Source organism: Mustelus asterias, chromosome 5 (genome assembly GCF_964213995.1).
Source record: "Mustelus asterias chromosome 5, sMusAst1.hap1.1, whole genome shotgun sequence".
Classification (NCBI taxonomy): domain Eukaryota; kingdom Metazoa; phylum Chordata; class Chondrichthyes; order Carcharhiniformes; family Triakidae; genus Mustelus; species Mustelus asterias.
Genome location: NC_135805.1, coordinates 42972529 through 42998942, shown reverse-complemented (window position 1 = coordinate 42998942; position 26414 = coordinate 42972529). Strand labels below are relative to the sequence as shown.

At 41.0% G+C, this 26414-nt stretch overlaps 1 protein-coding gene across 2 annotated transcripts in view; it reads right to left on the bottom strand.

Annotated features, from left to right (window-relative positions):
* Nucleotides 1-4665: 4665 nt before the first annotated feature.
* The window catches only part of ttk (ttk protein kinase), a 55143-nt gene continuing 33394 nt past the window's right edge, over nucleotides 4666-26414 (bottom strand). Inside the window, exons 15-22 of one of the 2 annotated variants that reach the window (XM_078212457.1) lie at nucleotides 23942-24099; nucleotides 23554-23705; nucleotides 22714-22838; nucleotides 17575-17652; nucleotides 14738-14914; nucleotides 13098-13188; nucleotides 10103-10200; nucleotides 4666-6220 (exon numbers count right to left, since the gene is read on the bottom strand). In XM_078212457.1, the coding sequence (XP_078068583.1) occupies nucleotides 6143-6220; nucleotides 10103-10200; nucleotides 13098-13188; nucleotides 14738-14914; nucleotides 17575-17652; nucleotides 22714-22838; nucleotides 23554-23705; nucleotides 23942-24099 (957 nt within the window). In that variant the 3' untranslated portion in view covers nucleotides 4666-6142. The remainder of the gene's footprint in view (nucleotides 6221-10102; nucleotides 10201-13097; nucleotides 13189-14737; nucleotides 14915-17574; nucleotides 17653-22713; nucleotides 22839-23553; nucleotides 23706-23941; nucleotides 24100-26414) is intronic. The other variant, XM_078212459.1, reaches the window with a different exon arrangement.

Sequence of the window (26414 nt, the reverse complement as noted above, 5' to 3'; positions counted from 1 at the left end):
AGGGCGAGACAGATTTAATAGAATAATGCATCGAGCCAATAATGTTGAAAAGGTGTCTGAGTTTTTCTAAGAGCGTTGCCATTTGGTTGATCCGAAGAATGCTGTAATAGGAGATAGTTCAATTTCACTACTAGAAATATAAGAGTGACAGAATCTCTGAATGAAAGCAGAATCTCAATGAAGGCAGAAATAAATGATTTGCATCAACAGAGTTGCATAGAGAGATTGTAGCCCGAAGTGTATTCTGAACTGGATCCAAATCTTAAGTGGCTGTCGAACAATAAGGCTTGAAGAAAAGTGACTAGTTGAAAGAGGAATGGAAGAGCACAACAGAACAGGCAGAGATGTGCATGCTGCCTCCAATTGCCTGGTCTGAATGAAGTCAAAAAGAAATATAGTAGGAGACCAAAAATGTAATGGAAAATCTGGCAGTGCCAAACCACCTTTGTGGAGAAAACTTAAAAGAAATCCTGGGTGTTTTCTTACTCCAAATAAAGGAAGAAATGAATTGGTCTGTTGCAACAAAAGATGCTTGGGGATACACAATGGAATGCATTGAAATAAGTATAGAATTTTTGGCAAAATATTTATCTTGACAGAATTTATATGACCAGCTAAAGGAAGCGGTAATTGTATCAACATGCCAAGTCCTGCTCCGTACATTCCAACAAAGGGTCAAAGTTGATTTAAAGAGTTCTCCATAGGATTGAATAATTGAAATTCCTAAATATTTGAAACTACTCATTGAGAGCTTGAAGGGGACCTGAGAAGGAATGAGATAGAGAATCTGGTGAACTGGTGCGGCAACAATAATCTCTCCCTCAATGTCAACAAAACGAAGGAGATTGTCATTGTCTTCAGGAAGCAGAAAGGAGAACATGCCCCTGTCTATATCAGTGGGGATGAAGTAGAAAGGGTCGAGAGCTTCAAGTTTTTAGGTCTCCAGATCACTAACAACCTGTCCTGATCCCCCCATGCCACACTATAGTTAAGAAAGCCCACCAATGCCGCTACTTTCTCAGAAGACCAAGGAAATCTGGCATGTCAGCTACGACTGTCACCAACTTTTAGATGCACCATAGAAAGCATTCTTTCTGGTTGTATCACAGCTTGGTATGGCTCCTGCTCTGCCCAAGACCGCAAGAAACTACAAAAGGTTGTGAATGTAGCCCAATCTATCACGCAAACCAGCCTCCCATCCATTGACTCTTTCTACACTTCCCACTGCCTCGGCAAAGCAGCCAGCATAATTAAGGCCCCCACGCACCCCGGACAGTCTCTCTTCCACCTTCGGGAAAAAGATACAAAAGTCTGAGGTCACGTACCAACCGACTTAAGAACAGCTTCTTCTCTGCTGCTGTCAGACTTTTGAATGGACTTACCTTGCATTAAGTTGATCTTTTTCTACACCCAAGCTATGATTGTAACACTACATTCTGCACTCTCTCGTTTCCTTCTCTATGAACGGTATGTTCTGTCTGTATAGCGTGCAAGAAACAATATTTTTCACTGTATGTCAATACATGTGACAATAATAAATCAAATCAAAAAGGTAGTTCTCGCCAATAGAGCAAATAGGAAATTTCACTCTTGTAAATTCATTTTCAAATCTGAAATATGACCAAATTGCCAGAGAAGAGAAAAGATATGGGAGAGATGAAGCCAGATCAGCAACCTAAAGAAGATCATTAACATAGGGAGAGCTTCTGCTTGACCCCACCCATATAATACCCTGTATATCTCCACGAGTCCTCAGTGATATTGCCAGGAGCTCAACGGCAATAATGAAAAGTAGGGGAGAGATGGCACAGTCCTGCATGGTACTTGATGGAGGTCAAAGAGATTAGACTGGATATTATTTGGATGTTCTAAAGTAACTGGGGAGGAGTGCAATTGTTTTATCCATTCTCTAAAAATGGGTCCAAATCCAAATTTTTGAAGAGTGAAAAAAAAGGTAATCCCATTCCACTTTATCAAAAGCCTTTGCCGCATCTACCTCAGGAAGAGGAGGAATTGAATATGAATCCAAATTATTGAAAGGACATCTTAAAATTAGAGGATTGCCTTTCCTGTTTAAAATCTGTCGGGTCTGGAGAGATAATAGATGGAAGGACAGGTTCAAGACAATGGGCTAAGGCTTTAGCTAACAATCTTCACATCTGCTTTTAAACAGAAAATAGGTTGGAATAAACTGCAACGCAGAGGATCCTCTTTAAAAGAACAGATATGCCTCATGTAGAGTAGGAGGAGCATTTTAGAGGGAAAGCATTCTGAGAAGAGACGAATAATAAGAGAAAGTTGAGATAAGAATGTTTTATAAAATTCTACGGGAAATCCATCAGATCCTGGTGCCTTCTTGTTTTGCATGGTTTTAATTGCCTTCACTGTTTCATATTGGGAAAGGATGGGTATTTCTAATGCATTCAGAGTCATATTTTACAGATGGGATGTTTATTTACTTATTAGTCATAAGTAAGGCTTACATTAACACTGCAATGAAGTTACTATGAAATTCCCCTAATCGCTATATTCCGGTGCCTGATCAGGTAAATGCACCTAACCAGCATGTCTTTCAGACTGTGGGAGGAAACCGGAGCACCTGGAGGAAACCCACACAGACACGGGGAGAATTTGCAAACTCCACACAGACAGTGACCTAAGCTGGGAATCAAACCCTGGTCCCTGGCGATATGAGGCAGCTGTGCTAACCACTGTGCCGCCCCATGTAAATATTATCAAAAAAATTGTGACATAAACCAAGGTCTGAAAGGTAGTCTGAGGTACAAAGAGTGGAATAAAATAGTCTAATTTGATCACCTGATGATCAGTGGTGGTTGACCCCATCGGAAGTGGTGACAGGAGCACGGTGGCACAGTGGTCAGCACTGCTGCCTCACAGCACCTGGGACCCGGGTTCAATTCCTAGCTTAAGTCACTATCTGTGCAGAGCCTGCACGTTCTCCCCGTGTCCATATGGGTTTCCTCCAGTTAGGTGCATTGGCCATACTAAATTCTCCCTTAGTGTACCCAAACAGGTGCCGGAGTGTGCTGACTAGGGGATTTTCACAGTAACTTCATTGCAGTGTTAAGGTAAGCCTACTTGTGAGACTAATTATATATAAATTTCAGTAATAAGCTGAAAGGAAGCAGATTGGCGAAGCTGGTGATCCAGAAGTCAACTGGATCTTTCACCATGATGTGATCAGCGTACAAGCTTCTCTGTTGAATAGAGATATCAAATTGAGCCAGACACTGTTTTCATCATACTGGCCTAGGTACAATAGCATGCTGCTGTTCCACTGAGAGAATTCGGTCAATCAATTGGGACAATTTTGAGGTATTGTGTTTGTTAAGTTGAGCAGTGTAAGAAATGATTTGTCTTCACACTCTCCCATACATTAGCAAAGGATTTATCGATAGTATTGAGTTCGATAAAAGTATTTATTTGCGAGGAAATTAATTTAGTAAAAGCCAGCTTTGCAACTGAATTTTGATAGTAAATAACTTGGGTATATTATAATAGTGCGCGAATTAGGAAGATTTTAAAGCATATGATTTAGTAAAGATATCAAGGTGAATGCAGGTCTTTAGCACAGTCCTAAAGCAGAGCTATCATCAGAGCCACATGTACAGAACTGTAAATAGCTCTCATTTTTTTATTTGTTATAATCAATCTACAAGACACAAATCAGGAGTGTGGTGGAATACTCTCAGCTTGTTTGGATGAGTACAGCTCCAGCACTGCTGCCTCACAGCGCCAGGGACCCGGGTTCAGTTTGGGCCGGATCACTGTGTGGAGTTTGCACTTTCTCCTGTGTCTGCGTGGGTTTCCTAAGAGTGCTCCGGTTTCCTCCCACATTCCAAAGTTGTATGGGTTAAGTTGATTGGTCATGCTAAATTTCTCCTCAAGTGTCAGGGGGACTAGCAGGGTAAATGTGTGGGGTAACGGGGAGAAGGCCTGGGTGGGATTGTTGCCAGTGTAGGCTCGATGGGCCGAATGGCCCCCTTCTACACTATAGGGATTCTATGAACAACACTTCCGTGGCTCACCACCATCCAGGACAGAACAACCCACTTGATTGGCATCCCATTCACTAACTTAAACATTTACTTCCTTCACAACCAACACAGAGGCAGTATGCCATCTACAAGATGCACTGGAACAACTCACCAAGGCAACCTTTGACAGCATCGTACACACCCACAAACTCTAACACCTCAATAGACAAAGGTAACAGATGCATGGGAACACCATCAACTCAAGTTCCTATCCAGGCAACACACCATCCTGACTTAAAACTGTCTCTCCACTTCTTTAATTGCATGAAAAACCTGGAACAACCTTCTTAGTAACACTGTAGGTGGACTGCAGCTGTTCAAAGTGGTGGCTCACCACTACCTACTCAAGGGCACTTGGCTTTGGGCAACTGGCCCAGTCAGCAACACTCTCATCCCAGGAATTCATGAAAGAAATATCTAGTCATAGAGGCTGCCTAAAGATTCAGGGACAAGGACAAGCTGCTGGTATCAGATTTAAACATTCAAATCTATACTGGAATCGAGGAGCCTTTTTTAAACAAGATCTTCAAAACAGAGTACTCAAATAGGCCTAGCTGGACCATGGGCTAAACATTGCATCAAGGACAAAAAAGCTAATAGTTGATTTGGTACAAATACGGAATTGGAATAGTAACATCAAACCAATTTTTATTTGCTATTTAAGCCACATTTTCAAGTGAGCAACAAACGGTACATGAAACTGCAGAGGATCTCTCTTTGATATTAATTATCTTATAGTTCGAAGCAAATTTGTATTATGTTTTGAATGCATGCGTTTAACCATAAATGGTTAAACATTTACTAATGTTACATCTCATACTATAACACTGAGATACCTAATGTCTCAAAATTTAATCTGAATTGCTAATTAGCTTTAACTTTTCCTCAATTAAATTTGACTAGATCTACAATTTTTCTTCCTCTCCCTAAGACATCAATTTAAACACCAATTATCCAACAAACTCATCACATTCTCCAACATCTAAATCGTGTATTTTCAGAGTTCTTGCACAAATATTTCAAAATCTAATGAGATTTATTAGGGGGGGGAAGAAGTTATGATAATATATATCTACTAGAGGACAAACAAATATCACTGTACAGGGCATTCATGGTGAACTTCAGGCAGCTATTTGAGTATAATGTACTTTCTTGCATATTCTTTTTATTTGCATTTACAAATCAATTAGGTCTAGCATATTAGTAACAATTGCAATCATATGATAATAGCTTTAATTAGATTAATTTGCCCTTTTAAAAAATACAGGTGTATTTGTATAATGAGCTCAGACCATGTTTTACCGAAGCTTCTTCTGTTCAAAGTATTTAAAGGTTTTCATAACATGTGCAGAGTAACACACTGACTTGGTTGCACATTAAAAAATCATCATAAAGGCAGGCAAATTTCCATCTTTTGCTCACCTCAAGTTCTAACTGACCAATTAAATTCAAGATTTTAAAGCCTGAAATGCAAGAGGGACAAAACTTTTCAGGTTGAATTTTAGCCCAAAAGGATGGGATTAAACTCTCTGATAGCTGAATATGAAGCAGTTTGGAGTGTCTCCATCCAATTCCTGAACTTAGATGATGTCGGGGAACAGAGCAAAAAACTTAATTCGACAATCTCAGAGACCATTGAGAAATCGTCCAGAAAGATGAGACGATGCAGTGGTGGCTGATCTTCCAAGACTGGTGAAACAAAGATGGAGCTATACTTTGCCTCTCCAACTTCTAAATCTGACATGTGAGTGCTTGGTGAAAAGAAAAACATGCCTTTGCATTATGTGAGGAAACCTTGAATCTCCTATTTTGAAAAATAGTGCTAAGTTCTTAGGGTGAACCTCAGTCGTTCCCCTCGTGTTGTAACACAGTACAGTCTTGTCTGCTACAGTTGTTGCAACTGAATGGCAAAACATCAAGGTGACAAAATATGATGAGTGATAGCCACAAGACAGCTTTACAAGGATTAGGTCAATTTTCCATCACTACATATTCCAAGAGCCATGTCGTCCAAATCCCAGTCTTTGGATCTGCTATTCTCTGGATTTATTCACATTTTTCACAGGTACGCATCATCATATTTGCTACACATTGTGACGGGATGACTTCACAAAAGCAGACACATCAAGGTCATGGCCGTTGTTGCACTGTTCCCATAAAGTCTACAAAAAGTTGGAAAAGGAGAGTTAGTTTGCTTTAGCACTGATGTTTCAACATTACGAACTGTTAAACTCTTAGTTGTAATGATACAGGATTGAATGTGATTTCAATGATGCAGACCTTACTCTTCACATAATGGAATAAAGGTCGAATGCACAGACAGGTTACAATTTGTATCTAAAATTGCTTGCTCTACTTTAACAAACTAGGATGTTATTGTTAAACACTAGATAGTATTTCAGAAAAAACTCTGCAGAAGTACTCATAATGTTTATAGATGTGGTCACCCCACAGCTTGAGTATGCAGGGAGAAAGGGAGTCGGGTGATTACCAGACAGTCAAAAAGGAACAGGCAAGTTTAGAAGAGCAATAGTGAGGGGAACAGAGGTGTTTCTGCAGCTGCAGACATGAATCCAGGAAGGTGGACGCATTGAATAATTTAAAGACAAAAGTAGATAGATTCTTGTTAGGCAAGGATATCAAAGGTCATTGGAAGCAGCTAGGAATGTAGAACTTGGATAACAAACAAATCAACTATGATTTTAGCTAATGGCAGAGCAGGTTCAAAGGGCTGAATGGTTTACCTCTCCTATTTCAAATCTCAAAAGTAGTAGGATTACCCTCAGTGCCACAAGCAGGTGAATACAGAATAGGAGAATAAAACAGATGAATGCATGCAAGATTTAGATTCTTGGGATTTTGGATCTGACTCTGGAGGTGATGGGACCAGTACAAGCTGGGATTATTGCACCTGAACAGAGCTGGGACTGTGCTCCTTGTGTTTTGCTAGTGTTGTTGGAGAGGATTCAAATGGACTCGGCAGGAGTGTGGGAACAAAGAGAAAATACCAGGGGGGATAACAAGGTTACAAAATACTGGGAGACACAGATAGCACTAAAATAGAGAATATCAAGTTCATAGATGGGTTCAGAGTAAGGGAGATAGTTATAGAATCTAAAATCAGGTTTACTGTGCATATATGTGATTGCACGGAGTATGGTAAATAAGACTGGTGCGTTACAGGCATATAATGTTGCAGCAAAACAGAGACCAGATCAAGGAAGAGCAGGACTGGGTGTTAAATATCCCTGGATACAAAGGTGTTTAGGGAAGATAGGAAAGAAAAAGGGGGAGAGTTTGATGATATTGATTAAGGAGAGCATTATAGTGCTGGAGAAGTCAAGGACAGAATTGATTTGGCTAGAGTTAAGGAACAAAAAGGATGCAATTACACTGTTCGGTGTGGCCCAAAGATCACCAACTCATGGGAATGTAGAGGAACAAATTTGCAAGGAAATTACAGAGAGTTGCAAAAATTATAAAGTACTTATAATGGGGATTATTATAGACCGGTTTAGTGGTAGTGCAAAAGGGCAAAGTAAGGCAAGAGTTCCTATAGTATGTTCAAGAGTATTTTCTATAGCAGAATGTCTCCAGTCCTACAAGAAAGGAGGCACTACTAGACCAAGAATGAGATGGGTCAAGCAGATAAAGCATCAGTGGGAGAACATTTTGGGGACAGCTATCATTGTACCATGAGATTTAGGAGGACTATGGAAAAGGATAATGCACAATCCAGAGTATGAGTAATTAACTGATGGAGAGTGAGGTACGAGGCAAATATGTATCTGGGCCAAATAAATTGGAGCCCAAGGTTGGCCGGAAATATGGTTGCTGAACAATGGGCTTTCACAAAAAGGAGCAGATTCAAGCACAATCAAGATATAGTCCCTCAAAGAGGAAAGTTAGGTAGGGCAAATAAATCCCGAGCTCCCTGAATGACACAGGAGATAGAAATTAAGAGGAAGAATAAAAAGTGTGACTATGACCGGATTCAGGTGGAAAATACAATTGAAAATCAAGCTGAATATAAAAGGTTCAGAGGGGAGGTGACAAGGCACATAAGAGAAGCAAAGAGGTAGCATGAAGAGAGACTGGCAGCTAACATAAAAGGGAATCTCAAAGTCCTCTAAAGGCATATAAACAGTAAAAAGATGGTAAAAGTAGTAGGGTCGTTTAGGAACCAAAAATGAGATTTACATACGGAAGCATGGGGCATGGCTAAGATGTTAAATAAATACTTCGCATCTGTCTTTATCAAGGAAGAAGATGCTACCCAGGCCATGGTGAAAGAGGGTGACATTCAATCACTCGGAGGATTCAAAAATTGATCAGGAACAGGTATTGGATAGGCTGTCTGTACTTAGTGGACAAAGCACTGCATCTGGATGAGATGCATCCAAAGATACAGAGGGAAGTAAAAGTGGAAATTGTAGATACACTGGGCATAATTTTTCAGTCTTTCTTAGACACTCAAGGGTGGTCCAAAGTCCTGGAATAGAACTAGCACTGCTGAATTTCCAATCAGAGTTTGCAACTGAACAGAAACAGGAATTTCACTGTGACAGTTAGTTGGGTCAGGGAGGGAGGGAGGGAAGAGCTGGGAGCAAAAAGAGGAATGAGTGGTGATAAATACATCCTGGAGCTAGAACAAGAATAGCCGAAAAGCACCATAGCAACCATGAAAGCACAACCCACAGCCAGGTCAATGTATCACCCTGGGAGCCAATGTTTTATAGACATCACCAGCACAAGAGGCAATACCTACTGGAAATTCCCCATTGAATGTTGTGCTGCAAACAGGGCAACTTAAGAAAATAATATTCAGGTGAAATGGATGTTTCTGTAAAATAGTTGCTGTATTTCAAAATAATTTAAAATATTTTGAGGCATAAAAGTATCATAGGTACAATTTCAAAGATCCGGCACCCTCTGGAGCTAGACATTGTTGGATTTTTACACATTTCATATCCAAAATCCGGCAGTTGCACCAATGTCCAGTTACTCAAGTTGTATCATTGTTTTCTTTGTGGACAGTCATGGCTGAAGATACCCTCAAGATAACCTAACTGGTGACCTCCACCACCATTTTTAAAATTCTTACATGGGATATGGACGTTGTTGGCTGGACTGGCATTTGTTGCCCATCTCTAATTGCCTTTGGGCTGAATGGCTTGCTGGGTCATTTCAGAGGGTATTTAAGAGTCAACACATTATTGTGGTCTGGAATCATAGGCCAGACCGGATGAGGATGGCAGATTTCCTTCCCTAAAGGGCACTGGTGAACCACATGGGTTTTTATAACAATCGACAATGGTTTCGTGTTCCAGATTTTTTATTGAATTTAACTTTCACCATCCGCCATTCAAATGGGATTCAAATCTGGGTCCCCAGAGTATTATGCCGAATCTCTGGATTACTAGCCCAGTGGGAATACCACTATGCCATTGCCCCCCGTTGACAAGAGCAGCAGATGCATAGGAACACGACCATGCAAAAGTGAAGGCCTGGCAATATAGCTCCAAGTCAGGATGGTGAGTGGCTTGGAGCAGAGCTTGCAGTTGATGAAACTCCTGGATCTCCATGTGTACTTACACCACATGGGCGACAGCAGTTCAAGGCAGCAGCTCACCACCTTCTCAAAGGCAATTAGAGATGGGCAATAAGTGCTGGCCTAGCCATTGACAGCTACATCCCATGAAAGAATAAAAATTGTAAGATAGCATGTCATTTACCCGCCTTTAAACATGACTGCTCCTGTTTCAAGTCTGCACAAGCATTTTCCAAGCCGACAAAAGCCACCGAGCAACAGCTAAACAGTTAAGTTCTCTATTAGAAAAATGACCAGATTTTGGACATTTCCAGTTTTCAGACAGCTGGATTTTGGTTATTGTACCCGTATATAAATAAAGCAAGCTACTATTTACAGAAAAACAATAAGATAGACATTTTGCAGCATTTTCAAATTTTAAAAGTGGACAGCTAGCTACAAGACAATTGCCTACAATTCCAAAATATGAACAAATAGCCAGGATATGACTTACTCTAGCTGCCCTTGTGATGCTGTTTGGAGAATTCAAAGCTACCAACTGGCTTAAGATGTGATGCATTTCTTTTCTGGATGTCTTGCCAGGTTCCACTACTACACAAAACAAAGAATTATTCCATTGTTATGTCAACACACAAACTCAAGCAGTTCAGCCAGATACAGGAACACTTCAGAAAGTGGTACTTCCTCAGTTAAAATCTGATCCCAAATCAGCAACCCTGTCCCATATTTTCTGCCCAGTCATTACGTAACTTACAAGTTCACATGCAAGAAAAAACTTTCAAACTTGCACTTAATTAATTCTGACACAAGGATAGAAATTATCATTTTATTTCACACTCAACGGACAACTAATGTTTTAATCACTTTTTGCCATGAATTTTCAAAAAGATCTTTAAATTCCCTGTTTGGGTGCAAAGCTTAACTTCCCCTTCTTTGCCATGCAGATAAATTTCATTTTATTTTGGAAGAATAACGTTCGTGCCTTTTGACAATACTGAGGAGGAAAGAATTCCAACCTGGACAGCCTATTAAGAACAGAGGATTAAAAGTACACAGGAAAGACCTCCTACTCCATCTAGCTTCTCCTCTATGACTGTGATGTTTTAAGCACAATACAAGCATTCACCACCCACCCAGAATCATGTAATCTCCTGGAGAAGATAAACAATATATTTTTTGCAATGTTGATTGAGATAAATATTGAGTGGGAGAGGTTTGATGGAGGTATGCAAAATTATAAGGGGTTTGGACACAGTGGATATGGAAAAAATGTTCCCACTGGTGGATCGAGAATAAGAGGACACAGATTTAAGGTGATTGGCAATAAAAGCAAATGGAGACAGGTGGGAAAACCGTTTTCATGCAGCGAGTGGCTGGAATCTGGAATGCATTGCCTGAGTGAGGTGGAGGCAGGTTCAACTGAGGCTTTGAAGAGGGAATTGGATAATGATCTGACAAGAAAGAGCTATCAATCTGTCAATCCTTTCCGTGAAGGGCTATGGGGAGAAGGGAGTGGGTGGCACTAGGTATATTGCTCCTTTGGAGTGCCAGCTCAGATACGATGGGTTGAATGGCTCCTCCTATGCTGTAACCATTCTGTGATTCTGGAGGAGAATTTCAGGGCTGTTATACAAAATAGTGCCATAGGATCTTTTACGTCTATAAGAGGGCAGACAGAGCCTTGGTTTCATGTCTCATCCAAAAGGTAGTGCTCGCAACAATCCAGCACTCCCTCAGTACTATATACAAATTAGGATATTCAGCCCCTTTGAGCCTGCTCCATCTTTCAATAAGATCATGGCTGATCTGATTCTGGGTTTAACTCCACATTCTGCCTAGCCTCAACCTAGAACTCCCTTGTCAGTCAAGAATCTATCCACCTTTACCTTAAATATATTCAATGACCCTGCCTCCACCATTCTCCAGGGAAGACAGTTTTAAAAACTCAACAAATATCTTCCCTTCTTTAATGGGAGACCCCTTATTTTTAAACTGTGCTCCTAAGTTCTAGTCTCTCTCATAAGGGGAAACATCCTTTCAGCATCCACCCAGCCAAGTCCTCTTAGGATCATGTATGTTTTACCTCTCTTTCTAAACTCCAATGGAAATAGGCCCAGCCTCTCCAATCTTTCCTCCTGTAGATTCTCAGGAATTTTGGTTCCATCAGTCAATTGAAACCTTACAATAATGTGGTTAAGATTACCCAGGTGCTCTCCCACATGGTGCCCTATACCATTTTAGGTTGCCCTTTACACACTTGGGAGAGGGGGGATGGGGGGTGTGTGTGGTGTGGGGGGGGGATTCTCTCATCGCGACCCGCAAATTTTCTGGCGGGTCTGGTCGGGAGAATCGCGTGTCGGCCATTTCGCGCGATTCACGCATGCGTTCCCGACACATGCGTGTCTCCCAGAGCCAGGGAACAGGTGCAGTCGTGACCGCGCTGGAAACCGGCAGGAAGAGAAGTAAATGATTTTAATTTGTTTTAAATGTAGTTTAAATGTCATTATCGGGCCTGGCATGGAACTTGCCGGGCCTGATAGCATCTCCCATCACTCCAGGAGTATTTCACTTCCGCGGGGTTTAGAGTAGCTCCCCACGTTCAGGCAACTGTGCAGGGTGAGGGGGGGGGGTGGAAGGTGGTCTGTCGGGGTGAAGGGGAAATCGCCACTGCTGGGTGCGGGGGGCTTGACATCGGGACGCTCCGGGATGGGGCTGGCCCAGGAATTGTCATGGGGGCTGTGAGGGGGTGGTGGGGGGAGAAAGAAGTGCTGGAGGGGCAGCACTGCAGGGGTCCCGGGCTGGCCAGCAAACAGGGAGACTGACAGATTGGAGCCACTATGCATGCGCAGAGGTCTGGAGCTGTCAGACTCCGGTGTGAATAGACCACCACCACCGCACCCCCCCCCCCTTTAATGATATTCTCCCCCCCCCCCCCCCCTTTAATGATATTCTCTCCCCCCCCCTTTAATGATATTCACGATTGTGACCTCTGCATTGCACAGAGTGGGGAGATTCAGATCTGAAGTTGCACTGAAAAAACAGTCATGATCTAGACTAGTTTTCCCGCCAATTCAGCACTTTTGGGAGAATCGCTCCCTGGATCTACTCAATGATTGCATCAATTCCTCTTTGAGACATTGACATGCAGAGACTTTTGTCAAGATGCAAAAATCTTGGACTGTAAAATTCTACAATTCCAAGGTGTGGTCATTTTGCCTCTTGTGCCTATTCCGTACTCTTAATTTTTCCTACAGCCCTGCAAATTTATTCCATGTTAAGAATACAGACAACTTTCTTCTGAAAGTTACTACTGAATCTGCTTCCACCACCCTTTTAGGCAGTGCATTTCAAACCATAACATATGCAGTGTAAAACATTTTTTTTCCCTTTTGGTTTATTTGTCAATTATCTTAAGTATATGTCCTTTGCTAACAAGAGTTAGAAATTCAGCTTATTAGAAACAGTCAATGCAAGATTAAATGGTCTACCGGATTGTTGCTGAACTTGGAGATGTACGTAGGGATGATCAAGCAGTGTAGCAATAGATATTCTCTGCTTAGGATTCCTTATCAAGCATTTCTATTGATAGAAAATAAGTTTTAACTCATGTAATAGAACAAGGGACCACACTAGAAGATATTTAGTCATATTAAGTGCACTAACTTTCAGATAATAACGATATCAAATATCAGCCTCTCAAACCTTTTGCTGTTTCAAATCTTATTATAGCAAATTAAAGATCACTTCATTATTTTTATATTCTCAATAAATTAAATTACACTGTTTAAACATGGACCTTTTTTACACCATTTAGAAAAATAAATGTATTAAGTATGGAATCATATTTACTTTTTTTCTCTCCAAATGAACAGATGCAAGACTTAGACCCAGGTAACTGCATCTTAAAACCATAAATTTTTGGAGAATAGAAGGAAGCTATTTGACTCATTGCTTTGGTACTGGCTTTTTGATATTTTGACAGACATATTTAAAACTAAACCCACTGTTCCATGAAATTCCTTCAGTTCTGTGTCTTCCCCTGCTTCAACTATTTATCTATTTTTCCCCTAAAAGATGCAATGACTTCTGCTTTAATTACTCCCAGTGGCATATCATTCCATGATTCAAAAACATATTGCACAAAGATATGCTTCCTAACCTCCCTCCTCATGGTCAGTAGCAATTTAAAATCTCTGTTCTATGAAAGTATTTTTACATTTCCACTGTATCTTTTACTTAGGTGAAAAGTTTCACAATCTCAAATATCATCTCATATCAGCTATTCATCTTTACAATCTTCATGGGAAATCTATACAGTAGATGGACTGTTGCCACATTGTAAGTATTAATTGAAAGGTGTAACACAAACATTTACAATATGTGTAAACTAATTGTAAGCTTCCACCACCGACAGTGGCACGGCGCAGTTTGAAATCTCTTTTCTCTCCAACTCCAATCTTCATGGTGCTTTTCATTTAATGGGAAGGCAAATTAGATTTTATTTGTAAAATTAAAATTTATAGTTGTTAATTTTTATAAGCCATGAGGACAATTAGGGATGGTCAACAAATGTTAGCCTTGCCAGCAGTGCCCAAATCTTGTGAATGAGCAAAGAAAAAAATGCGCATTGGCTACCATGGATTTCCATTGGATTGGTCCATGATTTGAGTGCACTGTAGTGAGTTGCCATTGCCTTCTGCAGTATGGCTGATCAGGAATCTCTTGCTGCCTGTCCCCAGAACAGTTAGGAGTTAACCACATTGCTGTGGTTCTGGAGTCACATGTAAGCCAGACCAGGTAAGAATGGCAGATTTCTTCCCTGAAGGACATTGGTAAATCAGATGGGTTTTTACAAGAATTGATGAGAGTACTCTTGTTGCCATTACTGAGACTAGCTTTTTAAATTCAGATTTTATTAATTTAATTTTAATTCCACCAGCTGCCATTGAGAGATTTGAACCCATGCCTCTAGACCATTAACTTGGATTTCTGGATTACTAGGCCAGTGATATTACCACTATGCCAGCATCTCTGAGGCCATGGTACCTAAAGGAGGTCAAGAAGGATTTCAAGATGAATTTAAAATAAGTGCTGTTTTAAACAATTTATTTGACAGAACATGGCATACCTTCAGTACATCAAGAAGATCTTTTTCTGGAATAGCAGGGAATTGTATTTCATAGTTTAGGTCGGTAATAGCTTGTAATTTGCTGATATGATTTGTAAGGTGCTGAAATGGAGTTTTCCCATAAGTCATGTAGTACAAAATACAGCCAAGGGACCACACATCACTCTTTGGGCTTATCTGCAATAAAGTGCAAGGTGAAATTTGAAATATTATGCAATTTCATGGGTAGATACCTTTTGGTACGGCAACAATCATGGTGGAATAGCTCAATATGATAAGCCATTAACTAAAATACTTTTAAAAAATTAACATTTTTCTTTTTACTTCTAAGTGGTCAAAGATGATATACGCAACAAAAAGCAAATGATGCAACATTTGTACGCCGTTTCTACGCTATAGATCTGCTAACCTAAATCAGACTTGCAGTTCAGAAAATGGCATTGACATGGCCAAAATAATGGTATAAGCTATGAGATATCAATTTTGAAAACAAGCCTATAGCTATTTCCAATCTACCTTCTGATGAAAGATTATCAATCTGAAACGTTAATGTTCTTCTTCCTCCGTAGAAGGTACCTGATTTGCTGACAATTCAGTATTTTCTATTTTTAATCCCAATTACTTGTACTCTTTAGCAAGCATGTTATGCTGCACAGATTTCAGGCTCCATTCGTATCTTGTCCAGGTGATAGCCACTTTCTTTAATCAGTTCAAATTTTATCTTTGCTAGTTTTAAAGTTGAGAAATTGCAGGAATATAGTAATGAGATGCACCAGTTGGAGTTAGATACCAGCTGAAAATTTCTTTGTGGCTTCTCCCACTCTGATGTAGTGATTTTGAGAGCAGAAGACCCAAAATACCCAATGTTGGCACTTAAAAATAATACTTAATAGAATAAGTGGACTTCAGCTAAAAGCAGGGTTTCTCTTTGTTTGGGTATCAATGGGAACAGTCTTGGATATTGACATCAGTGTAGTGGGGCTGCTGGGATTTAATACCACGGTGAAGGATACCATTTATTTGATTTCACATGGCCATGCTAAAATTGCCCCTTAGTGTCCTGAGATACGTAGGTTAGAGGGATTAGTGGGTAAATATGTAGGGATATGGGGGTAGGGCCTGGGTGGGATTGGGGTCAGTGCAGACTCGATGGGCCAAATGGCCTCTTTCTGCACTGTAGGGTTTCTATGATTCTATGATCACTGTGGAAGGAAAACCTAGGATTTAGCAGAACGAGATTGGGTGAGACATAGAAGATGAGATGTGGCTCATTGGTGGATTTTTATATTCTGTCAATAATGAGGGGAGGGGTACAGCATTGGCCTAATTACACAACATGACTTGGAGCATCACAAGTCAGGCTGGTTTGGTTTGTAACTTTGCATGAGGTATCTGCAAACTTGAAATTTGAGAGTAGATTTTCATTTTCATTGCCCAGGCAGTAATCTGGCAGACAGATCGCCTTTATAATTCTCAGAAATAAATAGGAGAGGTGCACATTGCAAAACAAATGGCCGTGTTGACTAAATGACAGGGGATCCACCCATCAGATTACTACTTTGTCTGTGAAGATAAAAATGTACCTCAACATTTTCTATGTTCTATATTTTTCTATGTTCTATTAGGATGGAGGGTTATAGGTAGGTCTAGAAGGTAGGGATGTGTTCGGCACAACTTGTGGGCCGAAGGGCCTTTTTGTGCTGTAGTTTTTCTATGTTGTTCTATGTTCTAACATTTTGTAGTTAGTTCCTGGAAATACACTTTTGTTCATCTGAGAGTCATTCATGATTCATCATTGTCAGATAACAGAAAAATATAAACATTGTATGTCAAAAAATATATTGCGTTCTACCCCTGCTGTCTATTGTTATTTTGCTTTCTAACCCTCTCTTGTCGATGGACAGAACAGGCATGGAGGTGTGGGAAAGTTAAGCATGGTGGCTGGTGGAGGAATCCAGCAAGAACTATAGGAATGTTTGAGCAATTGCCATTTCTTGGTCAGTTTGAAGCCTTCCCCATCTTCCAATAACACATTTGCTCCAGGTGTCTGTCATAACTCAGGAAGCCCGACTGGAAAGGAACATCGTTTATTTACTGAATGCAACGTAAAACCACTATTGTGGTATACACATACTAGTCCCTGCCTGGGGCAAGTAGTTCTGCAGGCCCAGTCCTGGGTCAAGTAGTTCTGCAGGCCCAGTCCTGGGTCAAGTAGTTCTGCAGGCCCAGTCCTGGGTCAGCCTTATCAAAGGCTCAGGTAGTAAGTTCCAGCTGGGCAGTCCATTGCCTGTTCCAGGGGAATCCATACTCAACGAGCCTCACAGGGAGATCAATCAATGATTTCCCTATGGATCTCGTGGGGGGTTATCACAATGTCCATCTCTTATTCCTGCTTAATGGGATCAGCTGATGTACACACACTCTCTGCTACTCACTGTCTGCTCACTTCACTTTCATTGAAACCAGATACCTTTCTTTATCAACCACCCATTGTCCCCACCTGCCCTACCAAATTATCCCATCATATTAAAACTTTATATTTGTTGTGTGCCCAAACATGTGTCTACAAAAGTCCTCATTGGTTTCTTTGCATTCCTCCTTATTCCACCGTGAGACTGGAGAATGCTCTCTGCCAGCTTGGTATTTTTCTGGTGCAACCTTATTTCATGAGCCTCATTAGTTATTCTTTTTTCTGGTAAACCTGCAGTTCAATTCTCAAAACATGTGGAAGACATCTCGTTTTCGAGTGGCAGCAGTTGTAACTCATAACACAGCAAAATTTAATATATGTGCAGAATATATTTTAATAGCTACCATATGAGAAGAGTGATTCTTACCTTGGACTTTGATCTGTTTTCACCACTGGAAAATGTATCTTTAATAGTCTCGGGTGCCATAAAATTTAGTGTGCCAACCTGAGAAAATAGTATCGGTATTCATAGATGGGTATAGATAGATAGATAGAACAGTACAGCACAGTACAGGCCTTTCGGCCCTCTATGTTGTGCCGAGCTTTGTCCGAAACCAAGATCAAGCTATCCCACTCCCTATCATTCTGGTGTGCTCCATGTGCCTATCCAATAACCGCTTGAAAGTTCCTAAAGTGTCCAACTCCACTATCAAAGCAGGCAGTCTATTCCACACCCCAACCACTCTCTGAGTAAAGAACCTTCCTCGGACATCCTTCCTGTATCTCCCACCATGAACCTTATAGTTATGCCCCCTAGTAATAGCTACATCCACCCGAGGAAATAATCTCTGAACGTCCACTCTATCCATCCCCCTCATCATCTTATAAACCTCTATTAAGTCGCCTCTCATCCTCCTCCGCTCTAAAGAGAAAAGCCCTAGCTCCCTCAACCTTTCCTCATAAGACCTACCCTCCAAACCAGGCAGCATCCTGGTAAATCTCCTTTGCACTCTTTCCAATGCTTCCACATCCTTCTTATAGTGAGGTGACCAGAACTGCACACAATATTCCAAATATGGTCTCACCAAGGTCCTGTACAGTTGCAGTATAACCCCACGGCCCTTAAACTCCAACCCCCTGTTAATAAACGCAAACACACTATAGGCCTTCTTCACAGCTCTATCCACTTGAGTGGCAACCTTCAGAGATCTGTGGATATGAACCCCAAGATCTCTCTGTTCCTCCACATTCCTCAGAAGCCTGCCGTTGACCCTGTAATCCGCATTCAAATTTGTCCTACCAAAATGAATCGCCTCGCACTTATCAGGGTTAAACTCCATCTGCCATTTTTTGGCCCAGCTCTGCATCCTATCAATGTCTCTTTGCAGCCTATAACAGCCCTCCACCTCATCCACTACTCCACCAATCTTCGTGTCATCAGCAAATTTACTGACTCACCCTTCAGCCCCCTCCTCCAAGTCATTGATAAAAATCACAAATAGCAGAGGACCCAACACTGATCCCTGTGGTACACCGCCGGTAACTGGTCTCCAGTCTGAAAATTTTCCATCCACCACCACCCTCTGTCTTCTATGAGATAGTAAGAGTTTTAACAACACCAGGTTAAAGTCCAACAGGTTTATTTGGTAGCAAATACCATTAGCTTTCAGAGCTCTGAAAGCTAATGGTATTTGCTACCAAATAAACCTGTTGGACTTTAACCTGGTGTTGTTAAAACTCTTACTGTGTTCACGCTGGCATCTCCACATCATGACTTCTACGAGATAGCCAGTTACTTATCCAATCAGCCAAATCTCCCTCTACCTCCTTACTTTCTTCATGAGCCGACCATGGGGAATCTTATCAAAGGCCTTACCAAAATCCATGTATACAACATCAACTGCTCTACCTTCATCTACACACCTAGTTACCTCCTCAAAGAATTCAATCAAATTTGTGAGGCAAGACTTACCCTTCACGAATCCATGTTGACTATCCTGGATTAAGCTGCATCTTTCCAAATGGTCATGAATCCTATCTCTCAGGACCTTTTCCATTAACTTACTGACCACCGAAGTAAGACTAACCGGCCTATAATTACCAGGGTCTTCCTATTTCCTTTCATGAACAGAGGAACAACATTCGCCACTCTCCAGTCCTCTGGCACTAACCCCGTGAACAGTGAGGACCCAAAGATCAAAGCCAAAGGCTCTGCAATCTCATCCCTTGCCTCCCAAAGAATCCGAGGATATATCCCATCTGGCCCAGGGGACTTATCGACCCTCAGATTTTGCAAAATTGCTAATACAGCTTCCCTCAGAACATCTACCTACTCCAGCCTATCAGCCTGTATCACACTCTCATCCTCAAAAACATGGCCCCTCTCCTTGGTGAACACTGAAGAAAAGTATTCATTCATCGCCTCTTCTATCTCTTCTCACTCCATGCACAAGTTCCCACTACTGTCCTTGACCGGCCCTAACCTCACCCTGGTCATTCTTTTACTTCTCACATAAGAGTAAAAAGCCTTGGGTTTTCCTTGATCCGACCCGCCAAGGACTTCTCATGCCCCTTCCTAGCCCTCCTAAGCCCTTTTCTTAGCTCATTCCTTGCTACCTTGTAACCCTCAAGCGACCCAATTGAACCTTGTTTTCTCATCCTTACATACGCTTCCCTTTTCCTCTTGACAAGACATTGAACCTCTTTTGTGAACCATGGTTCCCTCACTCGTCCATTCCCTCCCTGCCTGACAGGGACATACATATTAAGGACACGCAGTATTTGTTCCTTGAACAAGCTCCACTTTTCATTTGTGCCTTTCCCTGACAGTTTTTGTTCCCATCTTATGCTCCCTAATTCTTGCCTAATCACATCATAATTACCCCTCCCCCAATTATAAACCTTGCCCTGCCGTATGGCCCTATCCCTCTCCATTGCAATAATGAAAGACACCGAATTGTGGTCACTATCTCCAAAGTGCTCTCCCACAAACAAATCTAACACTTGGCCCGGTTCATTTCCCAGTACCAAATCCAAAGTAGCCCAACCTCTTCTCGGCCTATCCACATATTGAGTCAGGAAACTCTCCTGCACACACTGTACAAAAACTGCCCCATCCGAATTATTCGACCTATAAAGGTTCCAATCAATATTTGGAAAGTTAAAGTCACCCATGACAACTACCCTGTGACCTCCACACCTATCCATAATCTGCTTTGCAATTTCTTCCTCCACATCTCTATTACTATTTGGGGGCCTGTAGAAAACTCCTAACAACATGACCGCTCCTTTCCTATTTCTAACTTCAGCCCATATTACCTCAGTGTGCAGATCCCCTTCGAACTGCCTTTCTGCAGCCGTTAAACTATCCTTGATTAACAATGCTACTCCTCCACCTCTTTTACCACCTTCCCTACTCTTACTGAAAATGCACTCTGATGAATTTAAAAAAACATCCATACATTGTATCAAAACCTAAAAGCTACTACTTCATCTTCAGGATTCCTTCACATAGCACTGTAATTTTAAAAGATAACCGCTTTAATGAACGGTTGCTAACCTTCCTTAATGTAGATTGCCTTGTTTTGATATATGATTTTTGTTTTGGCTAAAAAGGAGCTGGAGTACAAACATAGAATTAATAGATAAATCTTAAAAATGTATAATTAGTCAAAACAGCAAAAATGCTGATATAAAAGCAAATTACTGTGGATTCTGGAATCTGAAACAAAAACAGAAAATGCTGGAAAATCTCAGCAGGTCTGACAGCATCTGTGGAGAGAGAACAGAGCTAATTATGAGTCTGGATGACTGCTGACTCCACCCGACCCAGCTGGGAAATGTTTGAGGAGTTGCTGCATTGGCATAGCTTTGCGCGCCTGTCGTTTCCCACACTTCAAGTGACTATAGATGTGAAGATGATTGAACGCACCCAGGAACGGCTTTTTCAGAATCCAATCAGTTAGAATACGTAGCAGTGCATTGTATTTGGGATCAGGACATATGCCTATTCTTGCTACAGGACTGCGTTTTGATGCCAGTAAGGCCACCTGAATAGAAGTCCACAGGCTTAAATTCAAGCATTGCACTTGATTCCCAAAAGTTCGGGCGGCACGGTAGCACAGTGGTTAGCACTGCTGCTTCACAGCTCCAGGGACCTGGGTTCGATTCCCGGCTTGGGTCACTGTCTGTGTGGAGTTTGCACATTCTCCTCGTGTCTGTGTGGGTTTCCTCCGGGTGCTCCGGTTTCCTCCCACAGTCCAAAGATGTGCAGGTTAAGTTGATTGGCCGTGCTAAAATTGCCCCTTAGTGTCCTGAGATGCGCAGGTTAGAGGGATTAGCGGGTGAATATGGGGGTAGGGCCTGGGTGGGATTGTGGTTGGTACAGACTCAATGGGCCAAATGGCCTCTTTCTGCACTGTAGGGTTTCTATGAAGTCTTTAAGTTCCATACGCACTGGTTGCCTTCTTGCAGCTGACCCAAATTAGTTCAAAGAGAATTATTGAAGAATACTGGACAATAGCATGAATTTTTAAAAAAATCAGTGACAGCTGTTTTTAACAATTATAATTTGAGTGATCTTTTCTCATTTTAAACAACACGCACTTTTGTAGGGAGGTGGGGGAGGCAGGAAAGAGTTATTCACTAATGTGCCAGCAGTGAATTAAAATCAACAGCGACATGGCCATTAACCTTTGCAATCATTCCAGTCGGTTTTCCTGCTTTTCACTGAATCAAGGAGTTCAAAAGAGCTGCATACCTACTTGGTCAGAAGCTATCCTCAAAAATTCCTATTGGAACGAAGCAAGAATGGCTTGCAGCAATAATTTTGTTATATAAAAATATAGTATATTAACTGCAAGGCGCTTGCTGAAGTGAAAAGATATTCATTAATCCACGCTGCAGCTTAGCTTTCTAGGTAAAGCAGCCTGTATCAGATTGTTGGCTATAGCAGGAATTTGAATTAATAACCAAGTCAGTCCCAAATAAAGCTGATTCACTTGATTGGATGATCTTGGGCTTTCTTCCTCCCACAAATAAGGGAACTTGGCATATTTAACATAAAAGATCAGAACTTCAAGATGATCTCAGAAACTTATTAGGACAGGACAAACAGGCATGATCCTCACTGATGACCCAAAAAAAAAGAAATATTGCTGCAGCTGCTGGATAAGTTCTGGCAAAAACAAATCACTTTCAGTAGCTCTCAGACTCTCCACAGAGAGCGGCAACACCCCACTCCTTTGTTCCACTGCAACCAAATATAGCTTGGCTGCAGTAGTAGTAAAGTGAAGTAAATGGGGCACATATCAACACTGCCTAAACTGAGTTTTCTTCCAAAAGAGAAAGTGTCTAGCTATTTGAAAGAGGTTTTTCACCCCATCAGTTTGGATTGGATTCAATGCTAGATTAGATTGTAATTAAAACAATAGCATACAGCCTGCCATCATTTACTCACTCAAGATTTCTCTCAACAAATCATAGATAAAATACCTCTTAAACACTACAAGCTTTGTTAAACATGCTGAATCTTTATGGAAGCCAGTATAACACACCCATAACTCACCAGAGCATCTTTACTAATACTCGTCACATCTGGCTGGATCTCATTAGCAATACCAAAATCTATCAATTTCAGCATTCCATCAACCACCAAAAAATTGGCAGGTTTCAGGTCACTGTGAATAATGCCTAAAAGAAAAAATAAGCCCATTATACTTTCTCATGGCATGGAGATGAAATTACAGAGACTACATAATCCTCACATTCAATAATTTTACAAGTCTTTCAAATAAGATAAATAAAATGCATCTTCTTCAGTTCTCTGCCTGAAGGCAGGACTGACCTACATCACCACTACGAGCAAGGCAAAAAAACGACCGCCACCTGAGCAAGTATTGAACCCATGCTGTTGACACTGACAGTCCAGCCAAATCAGCCAATCAGCCCTTCCAAAAGGAGAAATAAAACATACTGACCAAATTCAAGATGATGGTTGATAGCAATCTTAATAAATTAACATCCATTTCAATTGCGCACTTTTGTTACAATACAGAAATTACTTGGTTTTATTATCTGACTTATGCCCAATTTAGTTACTGAAGGGAAGGGATAGCTTGGTGGTAGTAGTCAGGAAAACCTTTGTCCATTTGTTATCCTTGGGTTTCCCACATTTGTTGCATTGATAATGCAATCAGGGACACAATCCCATGGCCAAAGGCCTGAGGAACACTCCATTCAGCTCACATGTGAAGTGCAGCCATTTAGGTGTCCGGGGAAGGGTGAGGTTCTTGGAGATGGAGGGACAACAGAGCACTGGTGGCACTCATGTGTCTTTGGAACATATGCAATATTTTTAGGAAAGGTGATCAACATTAGTTAAAAATAGAATCTTGCAAGTACTTACCATGCTGGTGAATTGTGTGAACAGCTTCCAACATGTTTTCCCAGTATAATTTGCGTTCCAATGCCTTGATAACTTTTTTCCTTCGGAGCAAAGTGTTGAAGTCTACATTTCCCAATTCCATTACCATGTAGATATAATTTTCTGTAATCTCACTGCATTAAAAAGGAACCAATCATATATTAACATTATTCGAAAGCATTATATACATCATAATATTTGTTAGCTTCTTGGGTACTGACTAAACTTTTTTGCCTTCTTACTTCTCTCCCCCGGTTCAGACTATAAATTTGGTCAACCATGTTCTTCAATTATTGCATGGCTGATGGCCCTCTGATATGATATAATTGGTCACTAATGCAAAATAAAGTAACTGGGAAAAAATACTCACTAATCAAAAAGCTTGATTATCTTGTCACTGTGTTGCTGTAGACGTTTCAAATATTCAATTTCATCTTTGTAGCCAGCCACTGCGAGGTCATCTGCATCCTGCAGATTAACTTGCTTAACAGCATATAGTTGTTTCTTCTGGTCAAGCACTTGGAATACCTGGTTGAAACAGAAGATGTTAGACGTTTTTAAGTGAAAATGTTAATTCTGGAAAATATTAGATATTGAAACTTGAGCCCCATCGGCATTTACTGTATCATGGATAGTGTGATCCGCACAGGAGGCCATTCGGCCCAGCTTGTTTGCACTGTCTCTAGGTTAGCTATTCAATTAGTCTCATCCCTCTGTTATTTCCCCACAGCACCTTAAGTCTTTTCACGTATTTGCGTGAGCATATGAATTAGTAGGCCACTGAGCCCCTCGAGCCTGCTCTACTATTCATTTAGATTATGGCTAATCTAATTGTAATTTCGACTCCACATTCCCATCTACCCCCAATAACCTTCCACCCCATTGCCTATCAAGAATCTATCTAGCTCTGCCTTAAAAATATTCACAGACTTTGCTTCCGCAATCTTTTCAGGAAGAATTCCAAAGACTCACGAACCTATGAGAAAGAAATTCCATTCATCTCTGTCCTAAATAGGCGACCCCTCTTTTTTAAACAGTAACCCTTAGTTCTAGATTCTTCTCCAAGAGGAAACATAGTTTCCACATTCATCCTGTCAAGACCCCTCAGGGTCTTGTGTTACAATCAAGTCACCTCTTACTCTTCTAAACTTCAGTGGACTCGAGCATAACCTATCCAATCTTTCCTCATAAAACATGCCCATTCTAAGTATTAATCTTGTAAAGCTTCTCTGAACTGCTACAAATGCATTTACATCCTTTCTTAAATATGGAAACCAATAATGTACACAGTACTCCAGATGTGACCTCACCAATACCCTGTATAACTGAAGCTATAACTTCCCTGATTTTGTATTCAATTCTCCTTACAATAAATGCTTTCTGAATTACTTGCTATTCCTACATACTAAGCTTTTGCAATTCAAGGACTAAGGATATCCAGATCCCTCTGCATCTCTGAGCTCTGCAATCGCTCACCAGTTAGATCAGGTTTGTACAACTTGTGCCCTCCAGACTTGGTGCAGTCCATATGTGATCCCTGGAGGTAGTTTTCAAAATGTCAATAAGTGCAGTGGAAGATAACTGCTCCTCCAATCACAAAGCTACTGCGTTTACTGCTGACAGGCGCATGAATACTCATTCACCCTCACCCCACACACCAAGAGGTACTTTTAAACTCTCACAGTGGGTGAAGGCAGTGAGTGAGCACCCAGAGGCTGGGAGTGAGCTGGGCACACACAGTCTATCCTTTCACACACTAATCGTCTCTATTTATTACTCATTTTTTTAACCAATTTATTATTATGACCATTTGCTCAGCCAGTTATTTCTTTTCATAAAGAATTCCTAAAGTGCAGAAGGAGGTCATTTGGCCCATCGAGTCTGCACTAACTCAGCATCTCACACAGGCTCACCCCCGCCTTGTCCCTGTAACCCCATATATTTATGCTGCTAATCCGCCAAATCCACATGTCTTGAGACACTAAGGGGCAATTTAGCATGGCCAATCCATCTAACCTCACATCTTTGGCAGCTTTTTAAAAAAAAAAGAAATTCATGTTTAAGTTGTATAAACGTCATGGGCAGAATTGTCCACACAATCCGTCATGTGTTTCGCCACAGTGGATGCAGCTCGCCATTGGCTGGCAGCAGGATCTTCTGATCCTGTCGTGGTCAATGAGGTTTCTGGTTGAATGCACCCCTTGCCACTGTGAAACCTGCAGTGGGGATGCACTGCCGGGGTGAATTTATACTCCATTTACCAAATCTTTGCCCACCTATCTATGTTCTCTTGTAGCCAACTTATGTCCCCGTCACAACTTACATTTCTATCTATCTTGGTCTCATCAGCATTATCCTATTCTCTTTTGAAAACCAATACTGAAGCTGTTTCTGCTACTTTCAGGCAGTAAATTTTAATCACAATAATCCAGCAAATATTTTTAAAAATCACTTCCGATTCTTTTTTCCAATTACGTTAAAGCAGTGCTACTGTCCTTCTGACACTGCACACCATTTCTCTTTGCATACTCATCATTTCAATTTGAACACCTACATCAATTTCTTCTTAACCTCTCTGCCTCAAGAACAAACCTAGCTTCCCCAGTCTCCCTACAGAATTGAAGTCACTCATCCCTGTAACCATTCAAATAAAACTCCAATTTACCCATTTCAAGACCTTCACATACTTCATAAATGCAGTGCCCATATGATTGCACACAATATTCCAGTCGAGGCTTATTCAATGTTTTATAAACCTTCAGCATAACTTCCTTGTTTTAAAGTTTAATTATTAGTGTCGCAAGTAGGCTTACATTAACACTGCAGTTAAGTTAAAATGAAAA